We start from the raw sequence: 19050 nt of genomic DNA, 5'->3' as shown, positions 1-19050 counted from the left end.
AGCACTTTAGGAGGCCGAGGTGAGAGGATCACTTGAACCTAGGAGCTCAAGGCCAGCCTAGGCAACATAGTGAAACCCTGTCTCTACTAAAAATACAAAAAATTAGCCAGGCATGGTGGTGCGTGCCTGTAGTCCCAGCTATTCTGAAGACTGAGGTGGGAGAATCACCTGAGCCCAGGAAGTTGAGGCTGCAGTGAGCCGTGATCATGCCATTGCACTCCAGCCTGGGCAATGGGAGTGAGACCCTGTCTCAAACAAAACAAAACAAAACAAAACAAAAAAAAGTGTTTTTATCTTCAACAGAACTTTCAGGGTGTGAATTTCCTATTCTTTTTTCTCCTCTCTCTCTCCTTGCAGCCCCTTTTGTCTGTTTTCAACCTTCCTGCCATATGTCCCACTCTCTTCTTGCACACACACCTCATCATGAGCCCCATGGCTCTTCCCAGAACCCTTCACACACTCATAGCCTTCGTTGTGTCACCTGCATCTCTGGATCAAGGGTGAAACCGGGCTTATGAAAAATGTGGCCTACATGGCTCTGCGGGGTCAGGCTTCTCTCTCCTCGAAGCTCTATACTTTCTATTCCTTCAGCTTCTCTAACCTGGCTTCCCCTCTTTCCAGGGACTCTCCATCTGCACCCATATCACAGGAAAGAAAGAGAGTCTGTCCTGTGACTCTCCTTCTGCACCCATGCATCCGGGTATCTGACATCCATACTTCCAAATACACCCAGACCTTCAGCCACACACTGTCCTGCAAAAACCGTGCTCCCTTATAGCAGGGTCTGTTGCCAATGTGCCTCCTCCACCGCCCTCCCCTCTAACTGAGGTCATGATACAGGGATCAGCATTTCTCAGGGACAGGCCCAGAAGCTATCCACCTCCGTGGCCCACCTTGGCACATGGGGTGCCTCTGACACAGCCCGCTAGAATTCATCCACGGCCAATGTCCACAGAGGACACCTCTTAGAAGTCTTGAGCGAGTGGTTTGAGATCTACCCACAGAGTTCCTAGAATCAAAACACCCACCGGAACAGGAGTGTTCCGTCTACCACAGCCTGGTCAGCCAAACTGTCCAAAGGGACCAGTCAGCAAAGGTACTCGGTGGTCACTGAGTGGATTTCCCCAGATCCACACTCACCTGAGAATATTCCCCACGACAACACCACATCAGCTTATTACTAGTGTCCCCAACATCACCTGTACTATTTTCCTTCTTCAGAATTAGGAGACACATCAAAACTGAAACACGGCATCTGTCACCATAGGGTCGCTCATAGTTACTATGACCTAAATGACTGGTCAATAAATGCCAAAATCAGATACACGTGAACCTTCAAGCAGGGTTTGGCTGTGTGCACTGAGGGGTGCCAGGTGGCAACGGGTCCGAGGGCTACCCTTCCTGGCTCACACATTTCCTACGAGTCCTGTCAATATTATGGCTCAGCCCAAGAAACTGCGTCAATGAAAAGTAACAGATGCTTCTGAAAATGTCATAAAATCCCACGTTAAATAAGAATTTGAAGCCCAGTTTTTACCAAAGATGCCCACAGAACTACCCAAATTGTTTGGCGGAACTGGAATTCCATCACATAAATTACCTCATACAAACCCAAACATTGGCTGAAGGTTTCCATACTGAGAATTTCTTTGTGGTAATAACATTTCTTACAGATATTTGGCTCATAAGTAAAACAAAAGCACCTAAGCCTGTCTTGATTTTAAATACAAAGTCACTTTATGAGGGATCTACTGATTCCATACAATTCTTCAGAGATCAAGAAGTAATCCCTGGGAAAAACTGGGACATACGTACTGTTCCAACCAGGCAAGCCCACCCACAGAAGGTGAAACGGCTGATTTTCATGTTTGGGGTGGGTTAAAGTGAACTCACTACCTCCCTTCCTGTGAGTCCCATTTACAGACTTTGAGAGCCAGGTCACGCTCCTTCCTGGGCTGGATGAAAAGAGACTCCTTTGGCCTCTCAGTCACCTCTGGATACTTTGGATCTGCTCAGAGAATTCGCAGTGGGCTTTGGGAGACCCTTGAACCCCACTGTGAGAACCCACTCTGGGTCCCTGGAATCCTGCTGTGTCACAGACATCTGAACAGCCATGGCCACCATCTGGATTCTGTAGCTGGATGGACAGTGGACACCAAAGAATTATGTCCAAGTCTTAAGCCCAGCCCCTGTGAATGTGACCTTTCTTGGAAAAAGGGTCTTTGCAGACGTCATTAAGTGCAGCATCTTAAGATGAGATCCTCCTGGATTTAAGGTGGTCCCAAATCCAATGGCAGGTGTCCTTATAAAAACAGAAGAGGACAGAGAGCACCACAGAAAGACGGAGGCAGAGCCTGGAGTGCGGCATCTATGAGCCAAGGAACGCCAAGGACTGCTGGAGGCCACCAAGAGCTGGGAGCAGGGGACGGCTTTTATCCCTTAGGGCCACCAGAGGGAACCAACACTGCAGACATCTTGATTTAGGACTTCTGGCCTCCAGAATCATAAGATAATACATTTCTGTTGTTTTAAGAAGCCAAGTTTGTGGTGATTTATTCCGACTGCCCTAGGAAAGCAATACAGATTTTAAACCCCAATTCCAAGGAAGACCAGTAACTCCAAGGAGTCATTTTCGCTGACACCTCTCTGCCACCCTGAGACCCTGGAACAGTGGCCATGAGGGTAGCGGGGGACTGGAGCCATGTGGCCAGGTTTCCCACAAGGAGGCATGAAGGAAGGCAAATGCAGACAGGAGCACTTCCCTTCAGGGGAGCACTGGGACAGGGGAGCACTGTTTGGGTTCTCCCCAAAAATTAAGCGAATGCTTCCTAAGACTGTCTTCAAGTAACAAAGCTATCATTTCCCCCTTGACGACTCTCCAGGGGAAAGCAGTGAGTTAATAATCTTGGGTGAGGGAAAGCCACTTGGGTGGGTTAAAGCCACTCAGAAAATGTCGAGAAGAACAGCAAACACATCAAGAATAAGTATCCAGTGGACCTCAAAAGGCTGGACAGGCACACCATTGAACAAGATGAAACATACAGAGACAAACTGAAATGTCCACCTTTTAGTCTTCAAAATCCACTGTCCCATGAGGAAGTGGGGGAAGGAGACCAACACGGAAAACACACAGCTCACGATGAATCATCACAGAACTGCAGGGGCACAGATGCAACCCCAGGAAGCATTAACAGAGGCACCGCATCAGGAATGTGGGAGGGCGGAGCCAGGCAACAGGCAGCTCACGGCCTCAGCGGACGCTTGCTTTCAGTGCTGGGCACCAAACCTGGCTGCTCTCCCTGGAGACGCAAAACCTCAGCAGGAGGGAGCCCAGTCCCGAACTCCTGAAAGACTGACCAGCAGGCAGAAGGTTTAGGAAGAAAACCTGGTGCAGGCAAGGGGAAATATCTCCAGTCACGGCAGCCCAACACAATCAGATGGTCCTAGGAGGCAGAAGCAGCCTAGGCTGGAGGGAAGGAGGGCTCCAGGGTAGCGTGGGGGCCAGGGGACCTGATACCCTCCCAGCCCTGAGTTTCAGGGCTGCCCAGCCCCCTCCAGCTGAGCCACCTCATTTTCTTACTCTCAAACCATCCCGAACAGATGGGTATTACATTTGGCCAGGACTGTTTCCAACGACAATTCCAAATATAAGTCCAAATGCATTCCAGGCCTTCTGTGCTGCGGTTATTTTAGAAGGCTGCCGGTGCGGCCTCTCACACTGGGCCTGTGCTCATGGGGTGCTGCTCAGTCCCTTTCCTGTGGAGCGCAGGGGTCCTGGGACCCCTGGAGGAGCAGTGGGATGGGAAATGTATGTTGGGGGCATAGGGCTCCATCAGTCCAGTGCCTCTGAAAGTGACCATGTCTCTCCCCAAGGGACAAAGGAGAGGCCAGCAGTGGGCAAGGCCCTACTATGTAAAATCTGGATGATCACCCCAAGACCACTGCTGAATTCATTCAGGGACACTTACAGGGTGCTGTTCTGAGCCAGCGTGAGCAAAGGTCAGTGAGCTGATCACTATTAAAGCAGGACAGGGCTCTGTGTGATTGCTTTCCGGGTTTAGCACCTGCAATGTTCTCAGTTTCCACTCCTGATGTGGATGCTGGGGGGTAGGGAGGGCCACCACCACCAGGCCCTGTGCAGGGTGCTGCAGGCATGCTCTGCTTCTATCTTCACAACCCCACAATGAGATACGGGCCACTGCATTTTATGGAGGAGAAGGCTGACACTAGAGAGGTTAAGGAGTTTGCCCATGGTCACACAGCCCAGAAAGCTCCAGGACAGGACAGGGACCCAAAGGAACCCAGGCCTGCCTGACCCCAAACCCCCTCACCCAGCAGGATGTGGCCCCTGCCCTCCGAGCTTAGGCAAGGAGATAAATCCATGGCTGACTAGAGTGGGTGCTGGCCGTCTGCACTGACAGTTTTCGGGTTTTGTTTGTTTAGATGTTTTTATTATTTTGGGTGCACAGTGATTTGGAAGAAAAAGTCAGTTCTCCTCCAGAACTACTTAGTAAGTCACAAGAGACTGATAAACAATTACAAATGTAATAGAGCGGCAAACAAACACTTAGGATAAACGTGAGGAACTCCAACGCCACGGTTGGGAACAGCAAATGTGTTTATGGAACATCACACTGGGCATCTAGAAAAGTGACAGCAACAGCAAAAGGGAATTCAGGCATCTATCATGAAGCCGGAACACACTGCGGGATCTTGTACCTCTTGGAAAAGCTAATATTCCTTGGTGATCGCAATAGCTCATTAGAATTCAATGGATCCAGTTCCTAAGTGACGATGTGGTTGTTCATTGGCCTGCCCTCTACGTGGAGAACTCCGCAGGTCCCGGCTCCAATGCCACTAGTTTGGGAAAACCTCTCTCCACGGTGGGTTCCTCCTCCTTTTGTAGTATTTTTGTTCATATCATTTTTATATTGAGAAATGATCCACATACCGTAGCATTCACCCATTTAATGTGAACAAGCCGCCAGTTTTTAGTATACACCACACAGCTGTGCGAACACACCACTCCCCAGTCCCAAGGTGTCTTCATCACCCTGATAAGTGACTGCTGGTTCTAACACAGCAGTTCCCAAAGGGACTCATGTCAGAAGTCACTAAGATCACCCAGCTCAATAGGCACCCAAACACACAAGCTTCAATCTCAGCTTCAGCTCAGACAAGGGCAGGTGCTCGGTGGCCTTGAGCTGTGACATTTCCTCCAGTTACTGCTCCATGCATGGGACTTCTCAGAGGGCCACTTTTGAGAAAAGATCCCAAGCTGGTGCTGCAGTTGCAGGCGGCGGGGAGCAGGTGACCATCCCTGGGCTGGCTCACCCCAGTGGCACTGGCTCCACCTCCCGTATTCCTCAAACACCCCCAGCTGGTTCCTCAATGACAGTTATGGGAACGGTCACATTTCCTCAGGCAGGAGGACCCGAGATGGGGACACGCTCATGTCCTCCAATTCACCCTCAACAACATCTTGCAGTCCTGTGGCCACGTGAGGGTCGTAATGAGAGGCAGCCAGAGCACCTGGCCTCGTTATTCTCCATTTGCTGGAATCCGAATTGAAATCACTGATCAATAATTCCCAGCCTGTGATACGGTGCCATCAATAACGATTATATATATTTTTCCTACCAGGAAAAAAAGGCCATTTAATGTAGCTGAGACGGAGCCCTTTTGTTCCACTGAATCACGAACTGTGACTGTCTCATCAGCAGGCTCGATGAGACAGGACTGGCCAGGCCAGCTGATCTGGAGGGACTGTCTACGGTCACCTTAGACTGCACACGGGGGTGACACTGGGGAGGCTCATTTTCTGCCAGTTAAGAACATCCACGTTTGGTCCTAAAAACACCCACATGAATGACAGGTGTCCTGTTTATCGGGGCCATTCTATTTCCTACCAGGCCCTAGGTTCCTTGTGCACAAGTGGGCTTCCCAGCCCCTCTTTGTTCCTTCCAGAGCATCCAATCACAGGGCCCCGGTAACTGTTCACAGACTGGGAGACACCACTTCTCAGAGAGGACACCAAGCATCCCTGACATCTCCGAGCCTGGTGTGGTTTACAGAGCACCTTCTCGTGATTCACCAGTGATCCTGATGGCAGATGTTTCTACAGGCAAGAAATGTGGGGTGCACTGAGGATTGCCCTTGTAACCAAGGATTACCCAGGTGTGGGCCCCTCACTGCAGGGCAATGGCCACTGCAACCGGGGGGTCCAGTATGTGACATGTGTGACCTCCTCCTTCAACAGCGTCAACCTCACTGAGCAGCCCAGGACTCTGGGCAAGACAGGTCCCAAAACTCTGGCTGCCCCAGGGTCGTTTCTAAGTGCCCTCCCTGATCCCGGCCCAGCGGGCAACATCTCACTTTGGGATCTCTATAGATACAGACACAACGGGACTCTTTTTCCCTAGGGTGTGCCTCCTGCTCGGAACTGTCCTTTCCAAACAATCGTGTGGGAATACACAGGACTGCCAAGAACTTCGCAAACATTTCCCCAAAACATAAACATCGTTCAACACTTGGGAGTTTTCAGCTTGGTGGTTTCTCTCCCACCAATAACAAGATGTGGCGCCTCACCAGGCAGTCCCTCCTGAACAGTCTTCAGAGAACTCCTTCACAAAGACCGGAGCTGTCCTTCTGGCCTGGGCGCTGCCAGCTCTCCCTCCCCTCTCTGTGGTCAAGGCCAGCCCCCTTGACCTCGGGTGGCTCAACAGCTCAGTCCTATTAAAGTGACCTCGCACCACTTCCAGGGCCCATATCAAGGTGTGTCAACAGGCAGCTTCTGGACAGCAAAGTGCCTGAACCCACCAGGAATCAATAGGCAGCTTCAATAAAGACACCGCACTACAGTAGTCCTCGCAAGGACCCTTGTGATGCTTAATCTTCCAAAATCTTAGAGAAAAGGAAAGAGTGAGAGCTGGAGGGAGGAGCGAGAAAGAGAAATCGATCTGTGGCTGTTGCTGCAACCTCTACACCCCCACGGCTTTCTCCTCATTCCGTCTCTTCTGCACAGAGGCGTTCTCCTAATTTCCCTTTGAGATGGTTTAAATCAATAATGAATTCCTCAGTGCTAGGAACAGCCTGCGTTTTAATCCTTGTGCAAATCTGTTCTAGAGAAAACATTGCATGACATTCCCAATGCCAGGCTCTCTTCTGACTGAGAACATATCCACGGCTTTCAATCAGTGCTTCTAGGGGCTGGGGGAAGTTCAGTTGTTTGGAGAAGGGCCTTTGGTGCTGCCTGAATAGCAAGAGAGATTCTCAAGTCAAAGTTCTGCTGCGGTTCAAAGGCATGAATCCAGCTCAGCTCCCTCCTGTGCGTGCTGGCTCTTGCCCTAGGGTGGGCATCCTGCTCCCTCTGATGTGGAAGTAGGTGAATGAGGTGTAGACAGAGGCTCCCTGAGAGCAAACGGGATGGATTTTCCTCTCGTATGTACAGCTTGCATCTAGCACATCAAGGGTGTTCGATAAATACAGCCAGGCGTCACTTAACAGCAGTGACATATACGTTCTGAGAAATGCATCATTAGGCGATGTCATTATGTGAACATCATAGAGTGCTCACACAAACCCAGATGGCACAGCCCCCTACACACCTAGGCGGCAAGGTACAGCCTACTGCTCCTATGCTATCAGCCTGTACAGCAGGAATCCTGTAGGCAGTTGTAACATAAGAGTTAGAATTTATGTATTGAAACATAGAAAAGGCACAGTGAAAACACGGGATTGTAACATTATGGGGCCACCATCATACATGGGGTTCACTGTTGACCAAAACTTGGTTATGTGGTTTGCAACTCTATTTGGGGAATGAGTAAATGAGTGATCAGTTTATTGTTATTATTATGAGCTATTACTGATACCTAATAATAATAGCTAATGATTACATATTTTCCATTTGTCAAGTCCTGTTTAAACACATCACTACATATATTAAGTCACTGAACTCTCACTACCCCGGAAGTAGGACTATCTTCCCCCATTCTACCGATGAGAAAATGAGACACAGAGAGGTTAAGTTTCTTGTCCCAGTTTACAGAGCAGTAAGTGACAGAGCTGGGGTTCCAATGCCTGTGTCCCTAGCACCAAAACCCCGGTACACCTCCTACTCAGCGGGCGAAAGCTGCGCACCACCCTCACGCCCCCTCACACGCTCTGCAGACAGAGTGAAACTGATGCAACCAGGATTCCTGTCCAAATGTTCAGCCCCGCTATTCCTCTGTGTCCCCCTGAGTGACTGCCTATAACAGAATCCATTTCATTAAAAGCCTGCTTCCTTTCCTAGTTGATCGTCATAACTGAATCATTTGGCCAGTCCAACGGGTTGTTTAAAAACGCAGTTTATAGAAGCCAATGAAGAAAAGAACGAGCCAGGTTCCAAGACTCCAGGCGTTTGGGTCAAAACCGAGTTTGAATTCTTCACTGAGCTGAGTTCTCCTGCCCTTTGGACTCGTCGTCATAAAAAGGGAAAACGAACCATTCCTGTGGTGGGTCGTTTCTGGGCATTGCATTAAGACTATACACAGAATTAAACCCAAAATATAGACACTGTAAAATCGTTAACAGATGGTGCATGACCCCACTCCAAATGTCCCTTGAATAAAAGAGGAATGCAACTAGGTTGGAGGGGCCAGCACCTTCCACCCATTTTCCACATTTAATGGGGGCTATAACTGCCTCTGAAGTAAGAGACAAACTCTATCAACTGTCTCACAAACGAAGAGGCAGGAGGCTAATGTGAGATGCATTTGAAAAGAATAGTCTTTACCACTTACGAATGGGATTAAATAAAGACAAATTCTGCTTGCAACTGGTAGCTTCTTTTTAATTAACTGGGCCAATTTAGCATAGGAATGCATGAAGCTAGTTTTAAATTGTCATGATCTCTTACAGAGAGAAAACTGGAACATGAATTCTTGGCTGGCTTCTTTGGCCATATGAACCATCCCGTCCACTTCTTTCCAGTATTCCTCTGTTCTCCTCCAGGAAAAAAAAAAACAACTTGCCACTTGAATCTTTCTCTGGAAATTTAAAAGTGATTTGACTTCGCTTAAAATTCCAACATTTTCAAACCCTCTACTTTGGATCAATTATAGAAGTAAAGGTTGAATATGAACCTAAAACTAAAAATAAAAGTAGTATTTCCCCTCTCCAAGTCAATTTATAGAAGGAAAAGAACAACTTGGGACCAATCCAACTTGCACCCAGCGACCCACAACATCTCCCGCGTACAGAAGTGCAAGGCCACAGAACAGGGCTAATGGCCCAGGATCCTGTTATGCTAATGGAACTTGGGCTCAGAGTGTTTGTTTCTTCAAGAGTGATCTAAACACACAGTATTTATCATCCTTTCTGGCTGAGATGGGAAACGCGCCAGCCTTCGAAAAAGAAGAAATTCCTATTGTTACTTATTTTTATAAATGTTTAAGAATAAATGAAATAGCTGCTATGTCAGTAACTTACACAGAAAATACACACATAAACACAATTCCTCTGCCGCTAGAGCTGGGATCAAGCTGGAAGCTACTCTCCTGGCTGCAAAGCCCAGGCCCCAGTTTCCTGAGGATCAGGTGCAGAACGGGAGGTGGCTGACTCCTAGGATGGTCCTCAGTGATACCCGGTTCTTGGTATTCACACCCTGTAGTCTCTTCACATTGAGTGTGGCTAGACCTCACGACTTGCTTCTAACCAACAGAATATGGCAATGATGATGGGATTTCACACCCATGACTAGGTTAGAAAAAATCGTGACTTCTAATCTGCTAGCAGACGCTCTAGCTTGCTGGCTTGGATAAAGCCTGCAGCCATACTGGAGAGGCCCTTTGGCGAGGTACTGAGGGTAGCCTCTCGCCAAAAGCCAGCAAAGATCTGAAGCCCTCATTCCAACAGCTCTTGAGGGGCTAAATTCTGCCCACAACCATGTCCAGTTGGGAGCAGGTCCTTCCGCAGTCAAGCACATGGAAGAGCCCCAGCCTGGTGACAGCTGGATCACAGCCTTGAGAGAGACCCGAAGTAGAGGACCCAGTAAAGCTGCACCCAGGTTCCTGATCCCCAGAAACCATTTGAAGCTGCTAAGTTTTGGCGAACTTGTTCCCTAGCAGTACATAACTCATACAGCAGGCAATGCAAGGCCTGGGTCAGCGTCCTAACACATGCTGCTGCCCCGGCATCTTGCCCTTCTCCTCAGCACCAGGACATGTGCCACGACAAAGCCGCCGCCCACTTCTCTGATAAAGCACCAGCTCCCAGGGGGTAGGCACTGGGTGGCCACTGTTGTTCACCAGGGCACGTATGCTCAGTGCCCAGCACAGCACCCAGCCTGTGGCAGGGGCTGAATATGTGTTTGAATTGACCAACTATTTCTGTTAGGCTGAGGACCAGGGAGGCAAGAAGCGTTCACGTTCAATTCCTAGGATAAATGGAGTACTTGTTATTAACAGAAGAAAACATGGTGGCTACTCGGGGGGACCACGCTGTGAACTGTGAGCCTCCTTCTAGCTGGCAGACTCGGGCTGGGTATGAGAGAAGAGTTTGGCAGGTCTTGCTCCTGGCTGAGCCGCTTGCACCTGCACGGTGCTGCTGTCTTCTGTTCCAACGCTCACCTTTGTGGTGTTTGTGTCCTCAGAGGTGGGACCAGAACAGGAAAAAAGAAACACACTCAGGGACCCACACCAAAACCACCCTAACAAGGACCCTGGCTCCACCCCCTAACAGGGACCCTGGTTCCACTGGACCCTGGCTCCACCCCTAACAAGGACACTGGCTCCACCCCTAACAGGGACCCTGGCTCCACCCCTATGGAGACACTGCCCCTAACAGGGACCCTGGCTCCACCCCTAACAGGGACCCTGGCTCCACCCCCTAACAGGGACCCTGGCTCCACTGGACCCTGGCTCCACCCCAAACAGGAGAACACGTGGTCTTTTCCTTTGCACTTGTCCTCCTCTCTGCCTGGAAGGTTTCTTCATCTTAACCCACCTTCCTTCCTTGTTTACACAGCAAACTCTTATTCATCCTTCAAAATCCAGTCTGGCATCAGTTTTCTCCGGGTCAATTCCTTCTGGATCTCCCCACTCAGGAGCCCACTCCCCCAGCCTCCTACTCTGCACTACTGTAACCAACCACAGCCACGCCCACGTGCCCACCGGGAGCTCCAGTCTCCCAGGGCCCAGAGCAGGGCCCACACACACCAAACCCAGTCCTGACAGATGGGCCCCCACCTCTCTGTGCCCAGAGAGCACACAAGGCTGCCCCTGAGGTTAAGGCGTGGTCTGACCTTCCTCAGAATGAGGAATTAAGGAGCAGCGACAGGAAACAATTTGATGAGCACACTGAGCACTTGCGCCCTTCAGCTGGGAGCCGTGGGGGGGGAGGGAGGCAGAGCAGCTGTGAAAACACCTCCAGGGACTGCGAGGGGTCAGTGCGAGGTGACAGTTATGTCACCATGAGAGCTCCACTAGTGTGCGTCAGCCCTGCTGAACAGAGGGAGACCAGCCTGCTCAGCAAGGCCGATTTCTGCCTCCAAAACACAGGAACCAGCAGGTGGGACGGGACATGGCAAGTGACAGCAAGTCAGTGGCTGCCTCGGAACAGAGTGGACGAAGTCCTGGGCTGGGAGATGCAGAGGGTAGGGAGCGAAACCACACCTGGCACCTGCCAGAATGCATGGCACTGGGACAGCCACCAAGAGCTCAGGCTCAGGCGCTGGGGCTGAGGGAGGGCGGATCCAGCTTCTTCCTAACCAGGTCATACTCAGAGTGGCGGGAGCCATGCAGACGCCATAAGAGGGACATCAGCTCAGAAGTGTGACCAGGGCAGACTTTAAAGCATGTTTTTTGGGGACAAGAATGCAAAGTGAAAGAAGCAGGACATAAGACTGTACCGTCACACCCACGTGTATACACACACACACACACACACACACACCTATTTGCATAGAAAAAGTCTGGAAGAAAATACACCAAAACATAAATAGTAGTTATCTAGGTGAGAAATTATAGTTTGAAAACAGTTTTCCAATATATGTTCTAAAATTTCCACAACAAACACGCCTTATTGTTATAATTGGCAAATACGTGGGGCCACGAAGGTATGCCACCTGAGGAAGGGATCCCACAGGTCAGTGTCCTGGCGCTGCCAGGACAAATCACCATGAACTGGTAGTGCACAATGACAGGACTCTTCCCCCAGTGTCCTGGAAGCTGGAGTCTGAAACCCAGGTGTGGGCAAGGGGGGCTCCTCTGGGGTGCCGGGGGAGAATCTGTTCCATACCTCTCCTGGCTTCTGGTGTCTGCCGGCACTCCTTGGCACCCCTTGGCTGGTGGCAGCATCACTCCAGCCTCGTCATGAGGCATGCTCCCTGTGTCTTAGGGTGGCTGAGGGTCTACCCTGATCCAGTATGACCTCATTTTAACCTGAGTGCATCTGCAAAGATCCTATTTCCAAATAAGGCCACAGTCATACACACTGGGGGAGACAACTTCGGCGTATCTTTTTGCGGGGCATAATTCAATCCATCAGAAGATGCAGTTGGCCCAAAAGAAAATACGACACAAAGGGCTGTGGTCCCCGTCTTTAAATATTGCCAGCCTCTCCTGTTTTGGAAGGATTAGACTTGGTCTGTCTCACTGTATTGAGAAGAAACAGGACTAATGAGTGCATGTTCCCCCAGAACAGACCTGGTCTCAAAATAGGAACACAGCTGTCCTAAGCTACACTGGCCATCTTGTGTGGAGAATTCCCTGACTCAGAGCGCCTCGGATTAGACTGGGGCCCCTCTGCTCTGATGTGGTGGTACTGGAGGGAGCGTTGGACTAAATAATTTTAAAGTCCTGGCAGCCCTGAGATTCTGTATTCACACAGGCAACAATGATGCAAGCAGCGCCCAGTGGCAGCTGGGCCGCCCCACAGTGGCTGTTCAATATCCCACTACCCTGGCCTCACCCACGCTGGGCAACCCTTGATCTTAAAGCAAAGCTGCTCTACTCATCATTGTTCTTCCTTTTGGTCTCTCAAGGAAAGCTGGAAACTGTACATTCAATGCAGACAAAGATAAAGGCATCGACCACGTCGAGAGACACAGAATTCTAGGAGTTAAACCACGTGGCGAAGCCGACGCCCCTGATTCTAAGGGTGTTTCCTGAGCCTTGACAGCACCAAGGAACCGTCCTGTGTCCCTGGTCAGGCCCACTGGGGCTGAAGACATGCAGACCAGGATCAGAATGGTTAAGAAAACAATCTGCAATGTGTGTCAACTCAGTGACGACAGCCCCAAGAAAAACACTTACGTAAGAAACAGCAGTAACATTGCAAGTTCCATTGATTTTTATTTGTTTTTATTTATTTATTTTGAGATGGAGTCTTGCTCTGTTGCCCAGGCTGGAGTGCAGCTGCGCCATCTTGGCCCACTGCAGCCTCCACTTCCTGGATTCAAGCGATTCTCCTGCCTCAGCCTCCCAAGTAGCTGGGACTACAGGAGTGTGCCACCACGCCTGGTAATTTTTGTATTTTCAGTAGAGACAGGGTTTCACCACGTTGGCCAGGCTGGTCTTGAACTCCTGACCTCAGGTGATCCACCCACCCTGGCCTTCCAAAGTGCTGGGATTACAGGCGTGAGCCACTGCACCTGGCCTGTTCAATTTTTTCTAAAGGAGACAAAATCTTAATTGTGATGACAGGAGAATACCTTTCTTCAAAAGTGCTTCTTCTTCTCACCCCAAATACAACACACAGAAACTGCTCACCTCTCCACAGGGTCCCTGAGCATGACAATCAGTTTGGCATTCGGCTGAAAGGCATGGATGAAGTCCTGGGTCAGAAACGGTGGCTCGCTGTCTGTGCTGTTGTCGTAAAAGAACGTCCAGGCATTGTTATCCCACATAGTGGAAGCACTGGCCTCCCCTGGAAATAGAAAACACTCCAAGTGAGCAGGGGTGGGATTCAGGCTCCCACGAAGTGGCCCCGGGTGCCAGAGGCCAAAGCTGGCCCCGATGCCTTCCTCTTAAGCAGCAGGAGAGGCCAAGCTGTGAGCCTTTGTGGGCAAACAGGACTCCCAAGAGAGAAGGTTGGATGCCCACCCCTGCCACCGTCGCACCCCACCTCCAGCCCAAAAACCTCTGTCTGGAAGTCCAGGCAATCCATGCAACACTGAGTGTCCCCACCCCTGAGCCCCCTTTCCAAGCGGAGCAAAAAAGAAAACCTTCACCAGCATCTGGGCCCCCAGTTTCACAGTATTTAACTTTGCTCATGGTGCACAGCTCTGTGGCATTTTAAGGGCCCACGGAGAATGCAGTCTGTGAGAAAATAGACCAAAACACAAATAGCAGTTATCGAGGTGGGAAATTATAGGTGGTTCTGAAAATGGTTTTCCTGTATAGTTTTCCAATATATGTTCTATATAGTAGATGGTTCTAGTAATAGATGGAGTTCTCTCTGAACTGGGGGCCCAAGATGGCGAAAGGCCTTGCCATTTCTGCCCCGGATCTAACAAAGAGAAAGAGCTGGGGCAGAGCCAAACCACGTTTCAGAGCTGGGAGGAGCCGAGAACTGGTCTAGCAGCCCAGGAGCCTGGAGCTGGTACTAGATGGTTTCCTTCCAAGGCATCAGGAGAAAGCAGGAGGGTGGGAACACTAACCCTGACGAGGAATTCGAGTGCGATTTCCTTCCTTGAAGCTGTAACTGTTCATCTCAGGGCATACTCTAAGACTAAAAGACAGAGGGGCTTTGCCACAGGGCTCACACACCCTGTCTCCTGTGAGCCACTGCTCTGCACGCAGCTGGTGCCTACTCAGTGCAGACTGGGTGAACGGGAACTGGGTCCCAGCCAGTTTCACATTTCATCATGGTCCTCATGAGTGAAGGATGTAAATGGCAAACACACATCCCAGCACAGAGGTGATGCCAAGATACAGGCAGGCATTCCAACAGCGCAGACTCTCCCAGAGGACGAAGCCAAGTTCCTGAGGGTTTGAGGGTGTGTGTGTGTGTGTGTGTGTGTGTGTGTGTGTGTGTGTGTGTGTTTGGGAAAGTCTTCAGAGATTTAAAAAGGAAGGCAAATCCATCAATCAGCTCTACACTTGATTTCCTGACAGTTTGCCAAGGACCACAGGACACATCTGAAAGTTACTTATCCGGGGAAAGACTGAGCCAGATGACTGAGTCTTTGGTCAGTGACAAGTGTATCATATCCCTGCAGGCCCCTATCAGTTCTGTCGGATGCATAATCACATCCAGGTGAACAGCTCTGTTCTGGCCTTTTTTTCTTTCTTTTTTTAAAGAGATAATACCCCAGGACACAGAAAAAAACAAGTCAATCAGAAGTCCCTTGAAAATTCTACTCACAACGAATAAGAATATAAAGGACAAATGAACTCTCTAGCTAAATTGGCACAAATTCTGTCAGATCTCAAAAATGAACTGGTTCTAGAGCCATCGAGGCATTTCTCCATCCACCTGACTGTCTTCCTTCCATCCGGCCACCATCCATCCTTCATCCACCCAGGAAGCATTCATTTGGTGTCTAATCTGTGCTCAGCATTGTGCTTGGCACCAGGGACAGATCAGGGGAGGAAAGCACGGCCCCTCCTCTCTCAGACCTTAAGAAACAAGGGGGACAACAGGCAATTCAAGAAACAGAGTACCACGTTGGGTACCTGGGAGTAGACGCAGGAGCCTTTCAACATGCCTAAAGCCCTAGCCCCAAGTTCAGCCATCACGTTCAGGCCACTTGCGTCCTGAAGCTCTTGTGTGACTCTAGCTGTCAACAATGACAGCAGAAGAAAGGTCCTCTCTGCCCTAGGGGCCCAAGATGAGGCAAGATCCTGCTGTCTCTGCCCAGAATCTAACACAGAGGAAGGGCTGGGGCAGAGCTGAGTCACATTTCAGAGCTGGAAGGCGTCTAGAACTGACCTGGTCCAACTATTCCACTTTGCAGAGGTGCAGACAGAGTCCAGGAACAGGAAAAATGACCGGCTGCACGGCACAGAGCTGGCTGCTGGCCCAGGCAGGGCTAGATACCTGTCACACCACAAGACTACCATAAAACTCACCAAACTCTGCTTTAAGTAAGTATCAGCACAGTGATTTTATTTTTTGTTCTTTTTAAAACCTAGGAGCAAGCAAAATTAGGAGACCAAACGGAGGCTTTCCTTTTTCATTCATTGTCTTAGTCTCTGTTTCCTGGCCCGAGGATACATATTTTTAGCACTTTCATAAGAACATGTGATTTTCCCAGAGGCATATGGTATAGGAGTCACAATGAAATGTAAGTCAGACTTGAGATTTGGGGAGTTTGGACCCCCAAGTTTGCAAAAACCTAGCTAACAGCCAAATCATACTGGAGGTGACTCCCAGTGACTTAATTTCTTTGAGTTTAAAAGAAAAAAAAAGAGTAAGTCAAGACTTTGGCACATAAGCCTGTCCCTTTGGATAGGAGAGTCTTAAGTTCAAAAGTCATCTTTCAAAGGGTTGATTACAATTCCTCTTAGTAGCTAATAGATTTATTTAATTTGGAGACTGCAAATATAACAGATCTAGGGAAATTAAAAAATAGATCACTGTCTACGGTAAACAATTTAAGCAAAACGTGATTCAATTTCTCTTTCAGAAGGCATCAGTGGATAAACGCCTTCTAAGCTGAATCCAATAAAAAGAATTATGTCAGACAAATAACAACTCTATGATCTAAGGTAGAGCGTGTGCACTGTAGTTATTAACCCTATTCCTCCTGTACTGCATGCCGGAAGTTCTCCAGGACTGTATATTTCAGGTGCTTTTACCACACACACGCCTCCCCTCCCCACACACAAAGGTAACTGTGAAAAAAAAAATGGCTACGTTAATTTGCTTTACTGTAGTAATCATTTCATTGTCTCTGTTTCCAACAAAACATCACATTATGCTGTACACCTTAAATTATACAATAAAAAATAAATTTTAAAAAGAGTAAACATATATGTTTACTTATAAAATAATCTTGTGAATATTTAAAACAAATTATTATTAATCAACCTCATTTTGAATGCCCAAAGGCATTAGGTTGACAGAGGCTAGGCTTTTTAAACAGCAATTAGTTATAGGCGATGTGTCAGAGCGGAGTCTATTTCAGAAGAAGCTGCCTCCGTCTTATATGGTCCCAGTGGCCAGAGATTACAAAAGCCCCAAGCAGCAAATCAATGACTAACCAGTTAACTGCATTTATAATTCCCCATCCAAACCTACCAGATCAGTACATCAGGAAAAGAAGTCAATATCCCTGCTTAATTTCTTAAAAACAAAGAAATGGCAACTTCTCACGAAAGCCATCAGCTGTCCTTAAGTCTCCATAGACGTAGAAAGTCAACATTTCTGCTTTATAGTAACTGTTCAAGTGATGTGAACATTTTATGTAGTGGTAAAAGTGACGGCCAGGTGGAGCAGTGGAGGCTCAAAAGAAGTCTGCTGCCACGATGCAAATGTTCTGCAGGTGAAGCAGAGCTGGGCCAGGCCTGGAGCCTGAGCCAGGACCTCAGGGAGGGTGCTAGCCCTGCGAGAGTAACACAGAAGCCTTACCGATAATGATTGTATTCATCTTGCTCTGCTCCTTTGCAGAGCTGGCCTGCAGTCCTTGATGGATCTGGTGTGCGGCCAGGTCAAAGAGGTCCAGATAATCTTCCACAGGATAGCGGTCTCGCAGCCCATCTCTTAGGCGGACAATTCCTACAAGAACCAAGATGCAGGAGATACTGAGGACAAAGTTGCTACTGCTGGAGCGATGGCCTCCCAGACGGCAACCAAAGAGAGATGGAACGGCCTAAAGGGCCTGGCTACAGCAGCAAGAGGCTCAGCCCGGGTAGCTTCAGAAAGGGTCGCTGGGGATGGGGGTCTATGGGGCCTGGCTACTCACTTTCAATCCATGCATGCTTCAAGGGCTGGAAGATACCACCACTAAGCTGGACAGTGGGAGATTAAAGACTGGAACACCTATTCAAGAGCTAGAAACATGTCTGCTTGGAAGGACAGAGTCTGGGGCTGGTTAACTTGTGCACAGGTGGGACTCTTAAGTGGCCGGGCAGCAATGACAGCCAGGATGCATATGTTGTGTGAAACAGGGACAGAGGACCAAGGGCAGCCCACGGGGGAGAGGAGGGCAGTATCCTATAAACTCCATGATGCCTTCCTCATGGGGGCCAGCCAGCACCTGCCTGATGTTCTCTCTCCTGCCCTGTTCAATCAAATACCCTGCCCTTTGTCCAAACAATAAGGGGAACTGATCATACTCTAGACAGACATGGATTCTGGCATCGGCCACATAGAGCTTAAATTCACCCCCTGCCTGAAAAATAAATAAATTTCACTTGCAAACATTTAAAAATCCACTTCCCAACGCCACAACTCCTGAAGTCAATGGAAATTGGAAAGAGAACATCCGTGACCAAAGCAACAAGAGGTTCAAGGTGACATTGAAGACTAGATTCCAGAGGCCCGCCTCTGTTCTTCCTCCTTTCCTGCCAGTGGGAAGCTGGTTTTCATTAAGGGGAAATCACTGTGAGCCTCGGGGGAGCACCCTACGGCAGGGGAGTGTGTTCAGACACACCAGCAAATGCATAGGGATGTGAAACCCTGGCTCCTACAGCGGCCGCTGCTAAACCACAAAAGAAACATTTACACTTTAGCTCACTGTAGGACGAACATCATCAAAGGATGAAAGCAAACGTTTGTCAGGAAACACATTAAGAGTTGGTCTAAGGAAAACTTTGAAGATTCCCTTCTAGGCAACCTGAGTCCATTACTGGAAAACACCCTCGTGGCCTGCCCAGACTCTGGTTGACAATAGGCACGTATCACCCCTCAGCTCCAGTGATCAAACCTCTCCTGGCACAAGCAAAAGGTTACAGAAAGGAAACAGTGATCTGAGGACCACAAGGTGCCTGGGGCTGGGCTGGAGCAGAAAGGGATGGGCAGTGGTCATGGTCAGCCTGCGGCAAAGGGCTGAGAGCAGGGCCTCCAGAATGATCTCCATGTGGTTATCATATGGAACCCATAAGGCAGATGGGGCAGGTC

The 19050-nt window shown here is 49.2% G+C and overlaps 1 protein-coding gene across 6 annotated transcripts in view; it reads right to left on the bottom strand.

Annotated features, from left to right (window-relative positions):
• The window catches only part of CHST15 (carbohydrate sulfotransferase 15), an 84818-nt gene that overhangs the window by 15719 nt on the left and 50049 nt on the right, over positions 1–19050 (bottom strand). For all 6 annotated transcript variants that reach the window (XM_021943816.2, XM_021943817.2, XM_021943818.2 and 3 more), the window contains 2 exons: positions 17560–17706; positions 13755–13911 (listed from right to left, as the gene is read on the bottom strand). In XM_021943816.2, the coding sequence (XP_021799508.2) occupies positions 13755–13911; positions 17560–17706 (304 nt within the window). The remainder of the gene's footprint in view (positions 1–13754; positions 13912–17559; positions 17707–19050) is intronic.

The sequence above is a fragment of the Papio anubis genome, chromosome 11 (genome assembly GCF_008728515.1).
Source record: "Papio anubis isolate 15944 chromosome 11, Panubis1.0, whole genome shotgun sequence".
Taxonomy (NCBI): Eukaryota; Metazoa; Chordata; class Mammalia; order Primates; family Cercopithecidae; genus Papio; species Papio anubis.
The sequence above is the reverse complement of the archived record's forward strand: the minus strand, read 5'-3'. Positions and strand labels throughout refer to the sequence as shown.